This window comes from Lissotriton vulgaris, chromosome 1_1 (genome assembly GCF_964263255.1).
Source record: "Lissotriton vulgaris chromosome 1_1, aLisVul1.2, whole genome shotgun sequence".
Classification (NCBI taxonomy): Eukaryota; Metazoa; Chordata; class Amphibia; order Caudata; family Salamandridae; genus Lissotriton; species Lissotriton vulgaris.
In genome coordinates this window covers 2103317629-2103334895 of record NC_141685.1, presented here as the reverse complement: position 1 = coordinate 2103334895, position 17267 = coordinate 2103317629, and the positions used below count along the sequence as shown (strand labels likewise).

Genomic DNA, 17267 nt, shown 5'->3' with positions numbered 1-17267 from the left:
CCCATAGAGTGGTACAAAATGGCAGCCCCCCTATTGAGCAAACCCTTACTGGATATGTATAAAGAAAGTCTGGTTAAGGCCGCACTCCCTCTGGATCAGCGCACGGCCACCATAGTGGCTATCCCCAAACCTGACAAACCGCCGACACTGTGCTCCTCATACCGACCTATCTCCCTGCTCAATGTTGAAGCAAAGATACTTGCGAAGCTCCTGGCTAGCCGCCTGACGGCGCACTTGCACACCCTGATACATCCAGACCAATCAGGCTTCATGCCGCATAGGAGCACAGCACTGAATTTGCGGAGGGTGCATGGAGTCCTGGCGAGAGCACATCTCCTCTCCGAACAGGCAGTCATCCTATCCCTGGACGCCAAAATGGCGTTTGATCTTGTGGAGTGGGAGTACTTATTTGCAGTCCTGGCCCGCATGGGCTTCGGACCGAAATACATGGCATGGGTCCGGTTGCTGTACAAGTCGCCAATGGCACAGGTAGTCGCGAATGGTCACATCTCACAGCCCCTTCCATTAGGTCGCGGGACAAGACAAGGGTGCCCGCTATCGCCCCTACTTTTTGCGCTGGTGCTTGAGCCGCTGGCCATCCTGCTTAGGGCAACACCACTGTTTCGGGGACTCACGTGGAAGGATGGGTGGGAAGACAAAGTGTCACTGTATGCAGATGACATGCTGATCTATATGACCGACCCCAACGAAGGTATCCCTGCATTACTGGCCATGTGCAACGAGCATGGGAAGGCATCTGGCTACACCCTTAACTGGTCCAAATCTATCGTCTTCATACTCAAGGGCCCGGAACCGACACTGCGGGATGACTGCCCCCTACAATTGGCAACAGGCTCATTTAAATACCTGGGCATTATTATCACCGCTAATGCGACAGACTTTTATGACGCAAATCTGATGCCGCCTCTAGCGCGTCTCCGTGCAGACGTTAAGTACTGGGCCACCCTGCCATTAACCCTCCTTGGAAGAGCAGCCCTATACAAAATGATGGCTCTCCCTAGATTCCTTTACGTGTTGGAGAATACCCCCTATGTGGTTGCCCCACGCTACTTCCGACAGGTCGCTGCACTTGTGTCTGCACTCCTATGGAACAATGGCCCAGCTCGTATAGCTCACGATAAATTAGTTAAAAGCTGGTACGAGGGAGGTATTGCGCTACCTAACCTTCAATTGTATTACTGGGCCTCCCAGCTTAAGATAATAAATCAGTGGATCCACGCCCCGCGGGGGGACCCCGCATACCAAGCGGATTGGTCGCAGTTGGGAACAGATGGCATGCTCGCAGTACTATACAATCGCACAAGGGCCCGTAAACTGATCGGTCCGACACTGCACACGGTGTCCCTGTGGCATGCAGCGCAGTCCCGACTCGGATGGCAGGGGAAAATTACGAAGATGACGCCGTTGTGGGACACGAAATCGCTAGGGAACTTAAGAGCCAGTAAGGGATTCACGCAATGGGACCAAATAGGAATTTCGGTTGTAGGAGACCTTTGGGATAAGGACTCAATGATCACATTCTCACAATTGCGGCAACAGTATGACATGGGGCCCACTGAAACCTACAGGTATGTGCAAATCCGACACGCCCTACTGCACGCAATCCCTCCCGGCACAGTACTCCCGGAATCCTCTCCACTGGAGGACAGGCTGCTGACTGACTTCATGGAACAGAAGGCAACCTCCCTTACATACAAAAACTAGTTAATAACTTGCCGGACCCCACACAGAAGCTCCGAGAGCGATGGGCCGGGGAACTCGGGGACATGGACGACACGGAATGGAACGAGGCGTTGGCTTCGCCGAGGGAGGTGGGCATCTCAGCTCGGTTTAGGCTGGTACAGCTCAAGATCCTACACCGCACCTACTATACCAGGACACTTTTGCACAGGATACAGAAAACGCCACACCCTTTCTGTCTCAGGGGCTGCGGGGAGGAAGGGTCCCTGCTTCACACACTATGGGATTGCCCGTTGCTTCAAGAGGTATGGAAACAAATTATGCGAACAGTCTCCCAGGCCCTTGAAATATCACTCCTGCCCGAGCCCCGCAAATGTCTGTTAAACATTTGGGATCCCACTGATTTGAACAAGTACGAACAGTTATGGGCTACATTAGCTATGACAGTGGCAAAAAGGGACATAGCACAAAAATGGGGGGCTCCGGACTTGCCGACAGTGTCGGGCTGGGTTAGAAATATGGATCTCCTCATGGTGAAGGAACGGGCAGTTTATATGTTGCGGGCCTGTCCGCGTAAATGGAATAAAGTGTGGACACCTTGGAATAAATATAGGGGGGAACCGTGTGACCCGTTGCCGGAGGATGAGGAGCTGGAATCAGAGGAAGAGGATGATTAGAGGGGCGAAATGATGTGAGGATATCTGAGTTATGTGGGGGTGGGGGGAGCAGTGACTGTCCACTATGCACCAATGTACGAGCCTTATGCAGTGGAGGACATCATTTTATGACAGAGCGCAATTATATGCAGTGGTGATGACGTTTGTTATGGTTTTTTGTAAAAAAAAGAAACACATTCTCCTTCCATACGCAGAAGTTAATGAAAACTAACTGCAGTATACAATAAGTGAACAAAATACGAACTGGAACAGACTATGGAAAGTTGATCTATATGCTTCTATAAGGAATTCTATGTACCTCTTTCATTTTGTACATTGTGAACATTAACCTTGTACGCCATTCTATCCTGTCACGTGATCACCAACATAACCGTAATGAAACAATATGTACCAGTTACGAGTAATGATAATGTTGAAAATAACCTCTACGCCAATTTGTCAATAAAGTTTAAAAAAAAAAAAAAAAAAAGAAAGAAGCACTTTGGACAGACGAGATTGTTACTAAAGTGTGTGAGAGAGTAAAAGGGAAGTGGAGACAGGAAGATAAACAGGATGAAGCTCTACGGCCCTTCTGGATGGTCAGGGGAGAACTGTCAGTGGTCGACGAATGTCTGTTCAGAAGGACATGGCTGGTCCCGCCTACAGCGGTGAGGGAGCATCTGGTATACATAGCCCATGACGGTCATCTGGGCATCACCAAGACCAAACAAAGGATGCGGGAAGACTACTGGTGGCCATGCATGGACCTTGCAATTGAAAGGAAAGTAAGAGACTGTATCCCGTGTTGTGTTAGCGACAAGGTTTTGAAACAACAAACGCCACCCATGGTGTGCAAGCCGCCCCCGTCAGGGCCGTGGGAGGAGGTGACATTGGACATAATAGGCCCACTCACAGGAGAGTTGCGCACACCTTACATTTTAGTGCTCATGGATCTATACTCAAGATGGCCGGAGGTGAAGATAGTAAATGAAATCACCTCGAAGACAGTCATTGAGTTCCTACAAGAACTATTCATCAGGGAGGGGCTACCTAGCAGTCTACTTACAGACAATGGAGTGCAACTGTGCTCGAAGGAAATGAAGGACTTCCTTGAAAAGCAGGGGATCGTGCACAAACGATGTGCTCTGTACCACCCCGAGACCAATGGGATGGTCGAGCGGTTCAACAAGACCCTCAAGGAAAGCATACAGTTGGCGAAGACTAGTGGCCTGAACTGGAGGGAAGAAGTATAGAAGCGGTTGGAATCCTACAGGTTGACACCTCACCAGACGACAATAAGCTATCACCGGGCTGGATGGGGTGGCAAAAAGGATGGTCAGACCACTCCAAAGAATCGAAGGGGCTAGTGAGACATAACAAAGCCATGTTAGAGAGGAAAGAAAGGTTTTGATAGACTACACTCCACACAAGAGGCTGGATTCAAGTTAGGAGATGACATTAAAATCAGAACACCCACAGGCAGGGCGAATTGGTCGGAGTACAGCAGGCCCACAAAGATTGCCAAATTATTTAGGAATGCTGTCAAAACCCAGGAGGGGATGATCTGGAACCTGGGAAGAGTAGGGAGGTATCACCCTCCCAAGGAAGATACTAGTGTTGATGAAGGGAAGGAGAACAAACTCTTAGTGGGTAGGAAACCCCCTCCCAGGGAACATTGGACAGCCCCACACCCTGTTAGCAGAACCAGTCAGAGAGTGGTCAGACCGCCCGGGCATTTGGAGCAATATGTGACTATGTAACTTTATGCTGTTTGATATGCTTTTTGTCTGATGTCTTTCATTATGTAGGGAAGGGGGATGTGTGGTATCTCTCACTCATCTTGCCCTCCCCCCTCCACAGCGCTGCGCGTAGTGGAACACCCCGTGGTGACATCACTTCGAATGTCACCACGCTCAAGGTTCCAGGGCGAGCGCCGCTGTGGGTTGTTATGAGGCTGTCACCCGCTGCACTGATTTAGCTGTGGCTGAGGTCGTTATGTTCCGTATCTGATCATCTTAATAAACCACTTCTTCACCCCTACCTCCGCCTCTCTCCTCATTTGAGAACCCACTACAAGCATGTTTCTGAATGCTTTTAGAGGAGAGAATATTAAAATTAAAAGTTGTATTAATGATTAAAAAAAAAAAAGAAAGGATTCTCAGTTGTAAGGATCCATCATTATCTGAAGTTATTGATCTTAGTCTTAGCATTGAGAGATCAATAATTTCTACGAAAGCTATGTCAGTAGATGCTTCGTCTAAAGTAAATTTTATTTCTGAAGAAATGTCGGAGGAAGGTCTATATGCTGTTTCTAGTAAAGAAAATAAGGAAAAATGGCAAAGTAAACCAAATGTTAATCTAAACAAACAATATTTTTGTTTCAGATGTGGGTCTAAATTTCATATTGGGAACTTCAAGGGGTGTCCTGCTGTTAATAAACGCTGTGTTTTGTGCAAAAAAGGTAGGACATTTTCAAAAGGTTTGCAGGTTCCAAAAGAAATCTGTTAAGGTCAACTATGTGGACATGGATGAATGTTGTGACAACTTTGACAATCTGATGTTAATGGTGGATAGCGCGGATTCTGAACCTATTAAAGGACCTTTATGTGAAGCTTTGATTGGCAACATTAAGGTGCAAGTAATGGCAGATTCTGGTGCTCCCATTACTATTCTCAGGGATTCTAAATTTTTTGACAAATGGGGAAGTGGTATGAAATTGAGTCAATCTGATATCAATTCGAAAGCTTTCGGAGAGAAAGATATAGATATGTTAGGCTTTTTCTTAGCAAATCTACAAGTTCTAGGTAGATCTATAGTTACTAAAATTTATGTGGCAATAAAAGGAAAAGATATCGTAGGTTGGAAGGACCTTGCTAAAATGGGGTTATATCTTGTCCCAGGTGATGAAAATCCCATTAAGGTGCGGGAGTTCCCCATCTGTTTTGTAGAAGATGCGAAAATTGATAGAACTGATCTTCTAAATGAGTTTAAGAATGTATTTAGCAACAAAATTGGTCTGGTGAAAGGGGCTGAACACAGGATTAGGTTAATTCCTGGGGCATCTCCTGTTTTTCATAAGGTACGCCCAGTTCCTCTTAGTGTTAGGACGGAACTTAAGAAGATGCTGGAGGATTTATGTAGGGACAAAATTATAGAACCTTCAGAATCCTCCCAGTGGGTCGCTCCCATCGTCGTAGCACGTAAGAAAAATAATGAGATCAGGCTATGTGCGGACCTCAGAGGTCTCAATAAAAATATTAAGGTTGACTGTCATCCCCTTCCTAAAATTCAAGAGCTGTTAGCAAATCTAGGTGGGGCCAAATGCTTTTCACTGTTGGACTTAAAGTCTGCTTACCATCAGATTCCCTTGTCGAAGGATTCACAAGAGCTAACCACCTTTGTTACACCATTCGGGGCTTTTAAATTTTTGAGGCTACTATTTGGGCTAGCTTCGGCAGCCAGTGTTTTTCAAAGGTTGATGGACTCTTTGTTTGGGGATCTGGTGGGGGTACAAGCATATTTGGATGACATTTTGATTTTTGCAAAGACGATGGATGAGCATAATATCTTGTTGAGAAAAGTGTTGTCCATTCTGGGGAGTAAAGGAATGACTGTCAGAGAGGACAAGTGTAAGTTTGGAGTGTCCGAATTGGAGTACTTGGGTCATTCAATTTCTGAATCTGGCATTAAACCTAAGTTTTCTGTAGTCAGGGCTCTGATGGAAGCTAAGCCTCCAAGTGATAAAGATGCTCTTCGTTCATTTTTGGGACTGGCAGAGTACTATGCCAGGTTTGTAGAAAATTATGCACAGGTGGTGGAACCCCTGCGTTTGCTCCTTATAAAAGGTCAGAGGTTTATTTGGACTAAAGATTTAGATGTGACTTTTGCTAAAGTCAAGGAGTTGATTGTTTCGGCACGTTCCCTCCAGGTATTCAGGGATGATTCCCCTTGTATTATCGCAGTGGATGCTAGTATGAAAGGCTTAGGAGCTGTGTTATGTCAACAGGTGGAGGGTAAAGAACACACTGTGGCTTTTGCCTCTAGGTCTTTGAAAGATTTTGAAAAACACTATAGCACGATTGAGAGAGAGGCATTGGCCTGTGTGTGGGCGGCTCAAAAGTTTAAAATGTATATCTGGGGCCGTAAGTTTCTGATCTTATCAGATCATAAACCCCTTTCATTTATCTTTAGCAAAGTTTCAGGTTCTAACAGTCTTTCTCCTAGGTTGACTAGACTAGTCTCTAAACTCCAAGAATTTAACTTTGAATTAAGGCATATTGCTGGGGGTAAGAATTTCAGAGCAGATTGCTTGTCCAGGATGTTAATGGATAAAGATGATGATGATGATATGGTGGAGGAGGACGTGGAATGTGTGTCAGTGGTGGATGCTGTTGAAGAATGGAATTCTGTTGTTTCTGAAAAAGATTGGAAGGAGGCCAGTGAGAAAGATGGCATTTTGTCTCAAGCATTAGAGTTCTCTTCTAATGTTTGGCCTGAGGTCAGAAATCTGACAGGGGATTTAAGGAATTTTGCCCAAGTGGCTGAAGAACTTTCAGTGAAAGATGGTGTTTTGTTAAGGGGCGATAGGTTTGTTCCTCCCAGTGGTTTAAGAAACATTATTGTCAAGCTGGCTCACGAGGGTCATCTGGGGGTGACAAAGACTTGTATGAGAATCAAATCTCATTATTGAGGGCCGGGTATCGATTCTCAGGTAAGAGCAGCTGTTGACAATTGTGAGGAATGTTTGTTGTCTGATAAACATTGGAAGACTCACCAGACTCAATTACAACCTTCTCAATTTCCTGGGGTTGCTTGGGAGAAGGTTGCTTTGGATTTCTCTGGCCCGTATAAGGTGCTTCCTGAAGGGAAAAGATACCTTATTTTAGCAATTGATTACTTCTCGAAGTGGATGTATTATAGATTTGTAGAGGCTCCGGATTCAGATAATACTATTTCTTTTTTAGAAAGAGTGTTTTTATTGGAGGGAGCTCCCCAAGTGTTGGTGACTGATAATGGGACTCATTTTGTCTCGGATAAAATGTGCAGATTTCTGAAAGCTCATGATGTGAAGCAGCTGAAAGTTGCTCTTTATTCTCCTTCTTCCAATGGACTAGTAGAACGTGGCAATAAGATTTTGAAAGAAGGAATTCAGACAGCTCTAGCCTCTGGTGTGGATGTTTTTAAGTTTTTGGAAAAGAAAATTTGGAATTATAATGTTTCTCCTCATTGTACGACTCAATTGTCTCCCTTTAAATTGTTGCGGGGTAGGAAACTACACTCTCCGTTATTCCCTGCGTGGTTAGGCAAGGTGGAGGACAATCAATGTTCTTTAACCCGGAATGACATTGACTTTACTGTTAAACAGAAGCAGGCTGTGATGAAAGAGAATTTTGACAGAGTTAAATGTGTGAAGGATGTACAAATGCTTGTGGGAGATTGGGTAATGATCAAAAAACCTTATAAAGTTGCTAAAGGTATGTCTATGTTTTCTAGTCCTGTTCAAGTTGTTAAAGTCAGCAAGAACGCTGTTTTCTTGGGGGACAAAGGCTGGTGGAATGTGAGACAATTGGCAAAGTTGACTGCGGATCAAGCTGCTCTTATTTCTAAGAGGAAAAATTTGTCAACTCAGGAGGGGTGTGATTGGATGCATTGGTTACAACCAAATATTGGGTTGGATTCTCTTCCTCTTCCTTCCTCAAATGATTGCTCTCCTTCTCCTGGTGCTGCAGTCATCCCTGCTGTCCCTTCTTGTAGTCGCAGTGGTCGTATCAGAAAACCCCCCGCAAGATATAACGAATTTATTTCTTTTTGATTTTTACTCTTTCTTTGTGTTTTTGCATAAGGGGGAAGGTGATGTAGTGTAATGTACTTGATGTAATGTTCTTATATGATGTAATGTTCTTATCTCGTGCTCGCATGCGTGGGCGCATGCAGAGAATGTACACATGTATTCTTTTAAATGTAGGGAGCCTTCAGAAGCCAGGTGTCCGTTGTGTATCTTCAGTTGCTGCTCGGACTCCTGGCTGATAAAGGCTCCTCTTGTGATTGGAAACCTATGGATTAAAGCTTCCTTTCAAATATAATCTTTGTCCTGGATTTAATAAGACAGTTTGTCTTCTACACACCGCTATTCCTCCAAGACATCTAAATGTGCACATGTGGTATGCTACTGATGCCACTTAAGACGCTTTTATTGTAACAGTGAAGTGAAAATAAATATAATACTTGATAAAAAAAGTAATACCCACCAGGAAATATGTTTGACTGATTGCGTTCCATATTCTTGGCGTCATCTTCATGGGTGGCGTTTTTGTCATTCGATTCTGTAATGAAGCACAATATTGCATTAGAAAAAGCACATCGTGTCATAATCTAGAAGGACATCAAAAAGGATTAGTGCAACAGCATAATTGTTTGATAAAAATTAATCCACAGTACGTAACAGAGTGCCATGAAAAAGGTTCACTTCTAGAGTCAGAGGGCTTTTGGACTTTTTATGTATGGTGCCACACAGGACCACAGTTGTCTGACTAGGGCACATAACATAGTGATATACTGAACAATTCAGTGACCATATTGCGGTCCAGATAGGATACATTTAAGAAGAAAGCATAAGAAGTATTCTTCCTGGCAGGTGAGGTATGATCATATTTTTCACCCCAACCTAACTAGAGTACTCCCTGTACTTTGGGCTTGCTGCAAAAGACAATGTTTTGTAAAATAACCAACATATTTGCAGATTTTCGAAACAGAAGGAGTGTGTGTGTGTGTGTGTTCATTGTCTGTGTGTATGTAAAGGTTACTGACACCCCAAACACCCCCACTGAAACTTCGCTCCACAGGTAATATTTAACCTTTGCAGAGTGATACTCTTAGATATGTAGATACTGTTCATGGGCTATCTATGGGGTGGTTTGTAAAGTTGAATATATTGACTATAATACACTCCATATAGGGAGATTAGTGGTGAAGTCTCGGTAGCACCAAGCAAAATGACAAATTTGCCAGCCCAACCTCTTGATTTGCTTGAATAGCAACATAGTAATTTACTATGAGCATATGAATAGAAGACTTTGAAAATCATGAAGCACCATTGAATAAATACATTTCCAGTCATTTCAAGGAACCATACGTCTTCCTAGCAGTGTGCTCTTCGCCCAACATGTATTGCTTTACCAGCTAACAAGCAATATAATACATTATGTTATTGTTCTCTTTGTAACAGCTCCACCCAAAATATGTAGTGCCCTTTCAGCTTGAAACTGAACTCTGAAAAAAAATGTATGCCGACTAAACCTTTGACATGCATTAATAAATACCATTTACCATTTAGAATGAGTGCGCAGCACCATCCTAGCAGAATATTCCCCCTAATAAAGTTGCTTTAGAGTCCATCCACAAATTTCACTACCAAAGGAGAGTAATGCAGATCAAAAATGTTACCTTAGCATGGACACCTGGGCATTGGCAGATAAAACTGTTTAAATGACACAACTGTTATTTACAAAAACATAAAAAAATATGAATAGCATGGACCAGACTAAATGTCTGTTGTGTAATATTGAAACGTATGTGCAGCTGGAAATGTCAGGTTGTTTCATTAATCGCAGGCACGGCACAGTGCTTTCTACTTTGTTTTCTACTTTAGTTTGCAGGAAATATTTTTTAATCTTATTTTGTTTAATTCCTCTGATACACCTGAGCTCCCCGCTGTGCCGGGCCTTCGGTCATAGGCCAGGCTCTGCATCCCACCCCTTGTGGGCAGCCAACCCTATGCCGTGCAATGCTGTGTGGAGTTGGCCTACAGGCAGGCCCTGGCCCACCCCCAGGCCCCGCTGCACATGAGTTGGGTGCAGGGTGGTGGTTGAGTGTAGGCCTGGCTGTCTATATGTACTGACTTTGTCAACAGACCACAACACCAAAATATAAGTAGTTGGGCATTGGCTTTATGAAGGGGTCAGCTTTTCAACATATTCAAGGCGCGTCTAGTATCTTTGTAAAATAATAAAAAAAACACCAATAATTATAAACAAATGTATATTTCATTGATTCACACAGTGTAATGGTTAATAAAAAGTGATTCAATTAGTTTTTTTTTAAATTAAGTTTTATTTAAAAAAAAATCTACAAAAATGCATTCACAGAACCACCACAAGGGGGCTCTACACTCCACTGAACAGCACAGAGCACGAGCTAGGAGGGGGTGAGGGTTATCTCTAACCTGCAACTTATATGTTTTTTAAAGTTTTTTCCAGGTTACGAGACTGAGTCCAGAGTCTTAACAAGGCTGCCACCACATCGTTCTTGATGTGGAGGCAGCCAATCAGATCTTATCTCTGCAGCGTGAAATATACATTTTTAGCCTTAATTTATCAAAAACTACTCAACAGATTTATACCGGGACACTATTCGGAGTAGCCGTGCGCTATTATAAATACCAATTTATATACCATATTCATGAAAAGATGGATTTCCGAACCAATATCTAGCTTTCTGTCAAATTTGTTGTAATTCCGTTCAGCACTTTGTGTTATTGCTGTTCAATTTTCCTACAGAAAAATGTATGGGAAAAAGCATTTTGGCACCCTTCCCTTTTTCCCCAGTCCCCGCTTGATGAATCACCCCAAAACATTCCAGGAAGGAGCTGAGGTGAATGCCTGTTCTGGGGATCGTTTTGTGAAGATTAATCAAACTGTGCCAGACTAATTAGAAAACCAAGGTCATTACCAATTCCTGGTGATGCCCTTTGGATTGAAGAATGCCCATGCAACCTTCCCATGGTTGGTCCTGGCAGGTAAGGAGGCTTTCTGTGTCATCTACTTAGATGACATCGCTGTGTACAGTTCCAGCTGGGAGGAACAACTGCATCACCTGCTTGAGGTGCTCCAGGCCCTGCAAAATGAAGGCCTGACAATCAAAGCAAACAAGGGCCAGATTGGGCAGGGTTTTGTGGTGAACTTGGGACATCTTATGAGTGGAGGTAAGGTGCAGCCCCTCCAGGCCAAGATTGAAACGATCATGGCTAGGCAAGCACTTAAAACCCAAACAGAAGTGAGAGCTTTCTTAGGCCTCACTCGCTACTACAGACAAATTGTTAAGGGCTATAGAACCATTGTTGCCCCCTTAACTGAGCTGACTTCTAAGGAGCAGCCCAGATTGATTATATCGACAGAGGCTTGCCAGAAGCCCTTTGATTCTCACAAGGAAGCCATAGTGCATACAGATTCTTCTGAGCATGGCTTAGGGGCAGTGTAATCACAACTAAATGAGGAAGGCCTAGACCAACCAGTAGCCTTCATAAGCAGGAGGTTCCATCCGTGGGAATAGAGGTGGAGTGTCATTGAAAGAGAAACTTTTGCTGTGGTCTTGTCATTGAAGAAGTTGAGACCATAGCTGTTTGGGACTCATTTCCTGATTCGGACAGACCGCAGACCCCTCATTCAGATGAGGGGTGAAAACCCCAAACTGTTGAGGTGGTCCATCTCCCTACATGGAATGGACTTTACGGTGGAACAGGCAATCTTAGAGTGGTCTTCCCCCACATTTTTGCCTGCCTGCCTCCTTTTTCCTAACCTTGTTTTAGTTGGCTTTAGGACTCTGCACACTTTACTATTGCTAACTTGTGCTAGACTGTTGTGCTCTCTCCCCTAAACATGGTAATATTGGTTCATTCCCAATGGGTGCTGTGGCGTTGAGTGGTTCTGAGTGGTGCTGTGGCGTTGAGTGGTGCTGTGGCGTTGAGGGGTGCTGTGGCATTGAGGGGTGCTGTGGCATTGAGGGGTGCTGTGGCGTTGAGGGGTGCTGTGGCGTTGAGGGGTGCTGTGGCATTCAGTGGCGCTGAGTGATGCTGTGGCGCTGAGTGATGCTGTGGCGCTGAGTGGTGCTGTGGTGTGGAGTGGTGTTGAGTGGTGCGGAGTGGTGCTGTGGTGTGGTGCTGTGGTGTGGAGTGGAGTGGTGCTGTGGTGTGGAGCTGTGCTGTGGTGTGGAGCTGTGTTGTGGTGTGGTGGCGCTGAGTGATGCTGTGGCGCTGAGTGATGCTGTGGCACTGAGTGATGCTGTGGCACTGAGTGATGCTGTGGCACTGAGTGATGCTGTGGCGCTGAGTGGTGCTGTGGTGCTGAGTGGTGCTGTGGTGTTGAGGGGTGCTGTGGCGTTGAGGGGTGCTGTGGCGTTGAGGGGTGCTGTGGCGTTGAGGGGTGCTGTGGCGTTGGGGGGGTGCTGTGGCGTGCTGTGGCATTCAGTGGTGTTGAGTGATTCTGTGGCATTGAGTGGTGCTGTGGCATTGAGGGGCGCTGTGGCATTGAGGGGTGCTGTGGCATTGAGGGGTGCTGTGGCATTGAGGGGTGCTGTGGCATTGAGTGGTGTTGAGTGATTCTTTTGCGCTGAGTGGTGCTGTGCCGTTGAGTGGTGCTGTGCCGTTGAGTGGTGCTGTGCCGTTGAGTGGTGCTGTGCCGTTGAGTGGTGCTGTGCCGTTGAGTGGTGCTGTGCCGCTGAGTGGTGCTGTGCCGCTGAGCGGTGCTGTGCCGCTGAGTGGTGCTGTGCCGCTGAGTGGTGCTGTGCCGCTGAGTGGTGCTGTGGCCCTGAGTGATGCTGTGGCCCTGAGTGATGCTGTGGCGCTGAGTGATATTGTCGCGCTGAGTGATGATGTGGCGCTGAGTGATGCTGTGGCACCGAGTGATGCTGTGGCACCGAGTGATACTGTGGCACCGAGTGATGCTGTGGCACTGAGTGATGCTGTGGTGTTGAGTGGTGCTGTGGAATGGAGTGGTGCTGTGGAATGGAGTGGTGCTGTGGAATGGAGTGGTGCTGTGGCGTTGAGGGGTGCTGTGGCGTTGAGGGGTGCTGTGGCGTTGAGGGGTGCTGTGGCATTGAGTGGTGCTGTGCGTTGAGGGGTGCTGTGGCATTCAGTGGTACTGAGTGATGCGTGCTGCAGTGTAAGTCGTGCGGCAACATAAAAATGCTTCAGGGCATACCTAGGGTATAAACAAACTCTTAGCTTCGATACTAATCTTGTTCTTGAAAAAAGGAATGTTTAAAGGGCACCGAAGACAATGTGCGGCGGAGGCAATACTCGGCCTTGTTTTAGATACGAACGGCTGTGCATTCCAAGCGCCTAGGGAGGCCATGAAAGGTATGCACCAACTCATGCGTTCCTGTGGTTTGGTAATAATAAAAAGGCATGCGTGTACTTGGCTTTTTCCCTGCAAACCTGCGCCTTAGTAGGAGAAATCACTGAGAAGTGGTTTAGTATTTTATAGGAATTTTGAACATTTTGGCTTTTGGAAAACCAATCTGGGCATTAGCCAGTTTCCCATTTGGGGACAATCATGACTTTTAAAAAAAAGTGGGTTGCTCAGAGGTTTGGTGGGCATGTACAGGCAGCCACTGTAATTCCAGGCCGGGGCGGGGCAGAAGTCAAGGCGGGTGTGGGAGGGGTTACGGGGGAGGTGGGGGGGGAGAGAGATTTTACGTGAAGTCTCATTTTTTAATTTCACAATGAAAAGAAAACATTTAACCTTGGCAGGCAGTTGTTGCTCCCAGGAGCTATCATGTAACTTGCTACGAATTGCACAGTGTATAATCAACTCGAGGAACTGTCCCCTGGCATGCTCCCACTGATTTAGAACACGCATGTATGTTGCCTTCAGTAGATGAAAGCAAGTTCGTGTTAACAGGAGCTTGTAGTCAATCATAGTATGTGTAGCCCATACCGCTTTCTCAGTGTTCTGTGATCTCAGTGGAACACTTCCGGGGAAGGTGAGAGGTACAGGGGAGCAGAGAAGATGATCAACTACAACTTGTTTTATATCAATGTAATGTTAATAATTAAAATTACCTGGTGAACACCACAACACAGTAAATTATATTTTACTGTCTCAATTTACGCAACTAAAAAAATAATTTGCTTAATATTTAAGATGTGAATGTTTTTTTTTAATTGAATGAAGATTATTTAACACAAGAGTAAAGTCTTATTTTCTGAACAAAATACAAATGTATAAATGTATGAACCATGTTATTATATACAATAGTTATAAATGTACAGGACACAAGAAGTTAACAAGCAGCAGCTGCCCGAGGATGTTACCTAAGCATTGGAAATACACGCACGGTCTGAGGCTGGAGTGGCGGCTGAAGCGAAGAGAGGCACCCAGAGGTGCCATTAGGAATGTGTAAGCACTAAAAAAACGCAGTGGCACAAAGCAGGGTAGGAAGCAGGAGGCACCGCAGCTAACCCAGATAGACGGGACACCTGGGTGATGTGTGGGTCAGACAGTCAAGTCAGCCCCGGTGCGTTGGTAGTAGATCACAGGGTTCCTCGCCGATTAGGATAAGGGAGGGAGATAACTGGCATTGCGCAGAGGGGGGCAGGGGAGAGCATTCCTTTGAAGTCTGAAGCTCTCGTTGTGGCGGGTCTGATGCGTGCAACAAACTGTGGTTTAGGGAGTGGAAGGGATTCCTTGGGAGCAAATGGGTGCGAGGCTACGCGCGTCTCACACAACTGGATAACATGAACTGCACGTGAAGTCTGGTGCTGCAAGGCTGATGGCTTTGACGAATGGGAGCGAGGCTGATGGGTTTTGTGTAAACACCACACACACAGGAATGTATATAACTTGAGTCTGGCAGAGGCTTGAGTCTAAGTCGATATCACCCCATGCGCCTCGCCTCCTGTCTGTTTCTTGTCTTTGTCTGTTACAATATCTTCAATAGTATTGGTGGCTATACAAAAGGAAGTGACCTTAAACCCTACCAAAGCCCACTTCAGTGTGTTCGAGATAGCGCAGAGGGTTAACAAGCCAAATGCAGAGTTAAGTGTGAAATATGAGGTCCCTGTTAGAAATATGTAGTGGGCGGCGCTGACTCAGACTCTACCTAAAGAAAATAACAGCACGTGTTATCATGTAGGCATGTGTGTGGTGATGACATCACAGCCCCTACGTTCTTCTCTTTAGCCCTGCTCCTCTGCATTGGGGATACTCTGCAGCATCCCTAACAACTCGTGGCGAAGCCAATAGACCCCAGAGGCGAGACCTATTGGCTTTGGCAAAGCTTGTTTACGGTGGAGTGAAAGTGCACTTCAAATAAGGACCGCACCAGACTTTCTGTCCAAGATGGAACTACAGCACAAAACATATTTTTGTTGTTAAATATGAAAGAAATGGATATATCATGAACGATTAAATAAATATTTATTCATTTATATAGCAGAGGAACGATTTAATTTTGAGCCTAAACATTGTCTAAAGGCAGTAGTAATGGTGAGGATGGACTCTACTGGAATAGCGTTGACTAGAGAGAATCGCAAACACTTCCATCTCATTGGCACGCCTGATTTGCGCAGCCCCACAATGCCACAATAATTCACATGCCTGAATTAATCTGAGCCTGCATTACTCGAGAGGAAAACCTGCTCCTAGGAGCTAAATTCACGTCGCCATGGGTGCACCTACACTCGGGGCAGCATACCAGTGTAAATTAAAGTCAGACGTTCATAAAATGTGCTTTTGCACTCCCACATCAATGTATCCAAACACTGCATTACACCATACACTGTAATTTTATGGGTGCATCCAGGGGCAAAGAGTAAGCATTTTAGAGCAGGAATACATGAAGACAGTCAACAGAGGAGAGGATGTGTCTTAACAGCCAGAGCGACCGACTTGGAAGCTGGGGAACCAGGTTCACAGGTCCAGTTTCTGGTCTTGAAGTGAAAGTTGTGTCCTAGGAGCAGCACATTGCCTAGTTACACTGATGTAGGTGCCTGGGACCTCGGTGGGCTGGAGAGCAGAGGGCAGGCTGACCTGAAGAGTCGTGTGCTGTGAGCAGAGAAAGCGGCTGTGTTGATAACCGTGACCATTCATAATTATTTCCAATTCTCAGTTAAATATGTGAAACTCCCCGATTAATGACTTTGCACGCATCGCCAATTATTACCACATGTATACAGCAAGGAAGAGTAATTCCTTTTTGACAACCCAAAGTAGAGACCGAAATTAGTCACTTCTTACACCAGGTACTAATTGAATTACAGTATGTAAACAAACACACCCTGTGAACTGATCAATAGCGCTGCTGGTTTCACTCAAGACTATAGACTTTGCCCAAGCCGACTCTATTGTCGGAGCTCAAGTGTGGTGCTAAGGAGAGCAGTGAGTATAAAACACTCGGCTCAGTGCTTCAGTTGTATGATTCACAGTTTCACACACAATTCATGTTTCCAAAAAACGCTAATGAGGGACTAGAAATAAAATGTAAGAGGTCAACTGGGCAGGTTTGCACACGGGGCTTGGATCGTATTTCAAATGCGTGTTTGTTTTATCATGCTGCATGTCAAGATTAGTTGCGTGTTATGCTCAACAGAGTCAGCGCGCAACTAATCCTTACATGCAGCATAACAACACAAACAGGCATTTGCAATACAATCTCGGCACTCGTGCTTTAGCAGTAAAATCTTCAGTTAAAGCGCGGGTGCCTCTGCGCTGGATGTACGGAGAGAGAGGGACAGAGAGGAGGAAAGGTGGGATGGAACACGGCCTGGGGGAAGCTGGCTGGGGAGGGGGAGGAGAAATCTGGGGAACAGATGGCTGGGCAGAAATGCGAGTGGCGGCCGTGAAGTGTGAAGCAGTGGGTGGGGAGGCAGGAGCAAGCAAATGGTAAGGGGAACCTTTGAAGAGCGAGGCAGGGGGATAGAAGCGCGTTCACGAGGGTGTGCACTTCTACAAATCTGCATCGTGAACTCAGCTTTGTGGTTTGACGGCAATAGGTCTCTCTACGAGACCTAAAAAGGGCCATATTGGACAACTAAATGACAATGTCTTGGGTACTATTTGTCGTATGGCGTTTGTTGGTTTTGTATGCTATGTCAACTCTGACAAAAATGATCATTTAAAAAAACATTCTCACTAG

The 17267-nt window shown here is 45.5% G+C and overlaps 1 protein-coding gene across 3 annotated transcripts in view; it reads right to left on the bottom strand.

The window, feature by feature from the left end:
• FERRY3 (FERRY endosomal RAB5 effector complex subunit 3) overlaps positions 1–17267 on the bottom strand; it is a 327577-nt gene that overhangs the window by 206256 nt on the left and 104054 nt on the right. For all 3 annotated transcript variants that reach the window (XM_086921357.1, XM_086921366.1, XM_086921377.1), the window contains one exon: positions 8606–8680. In XM_086921357.1, the coding sequence (XP_086777483.1) occupies positions 8606–8680 (75 nt within the window). The remainder of the gene's footprint in view (positions 1–8605; positions 8681–17267) is intronic.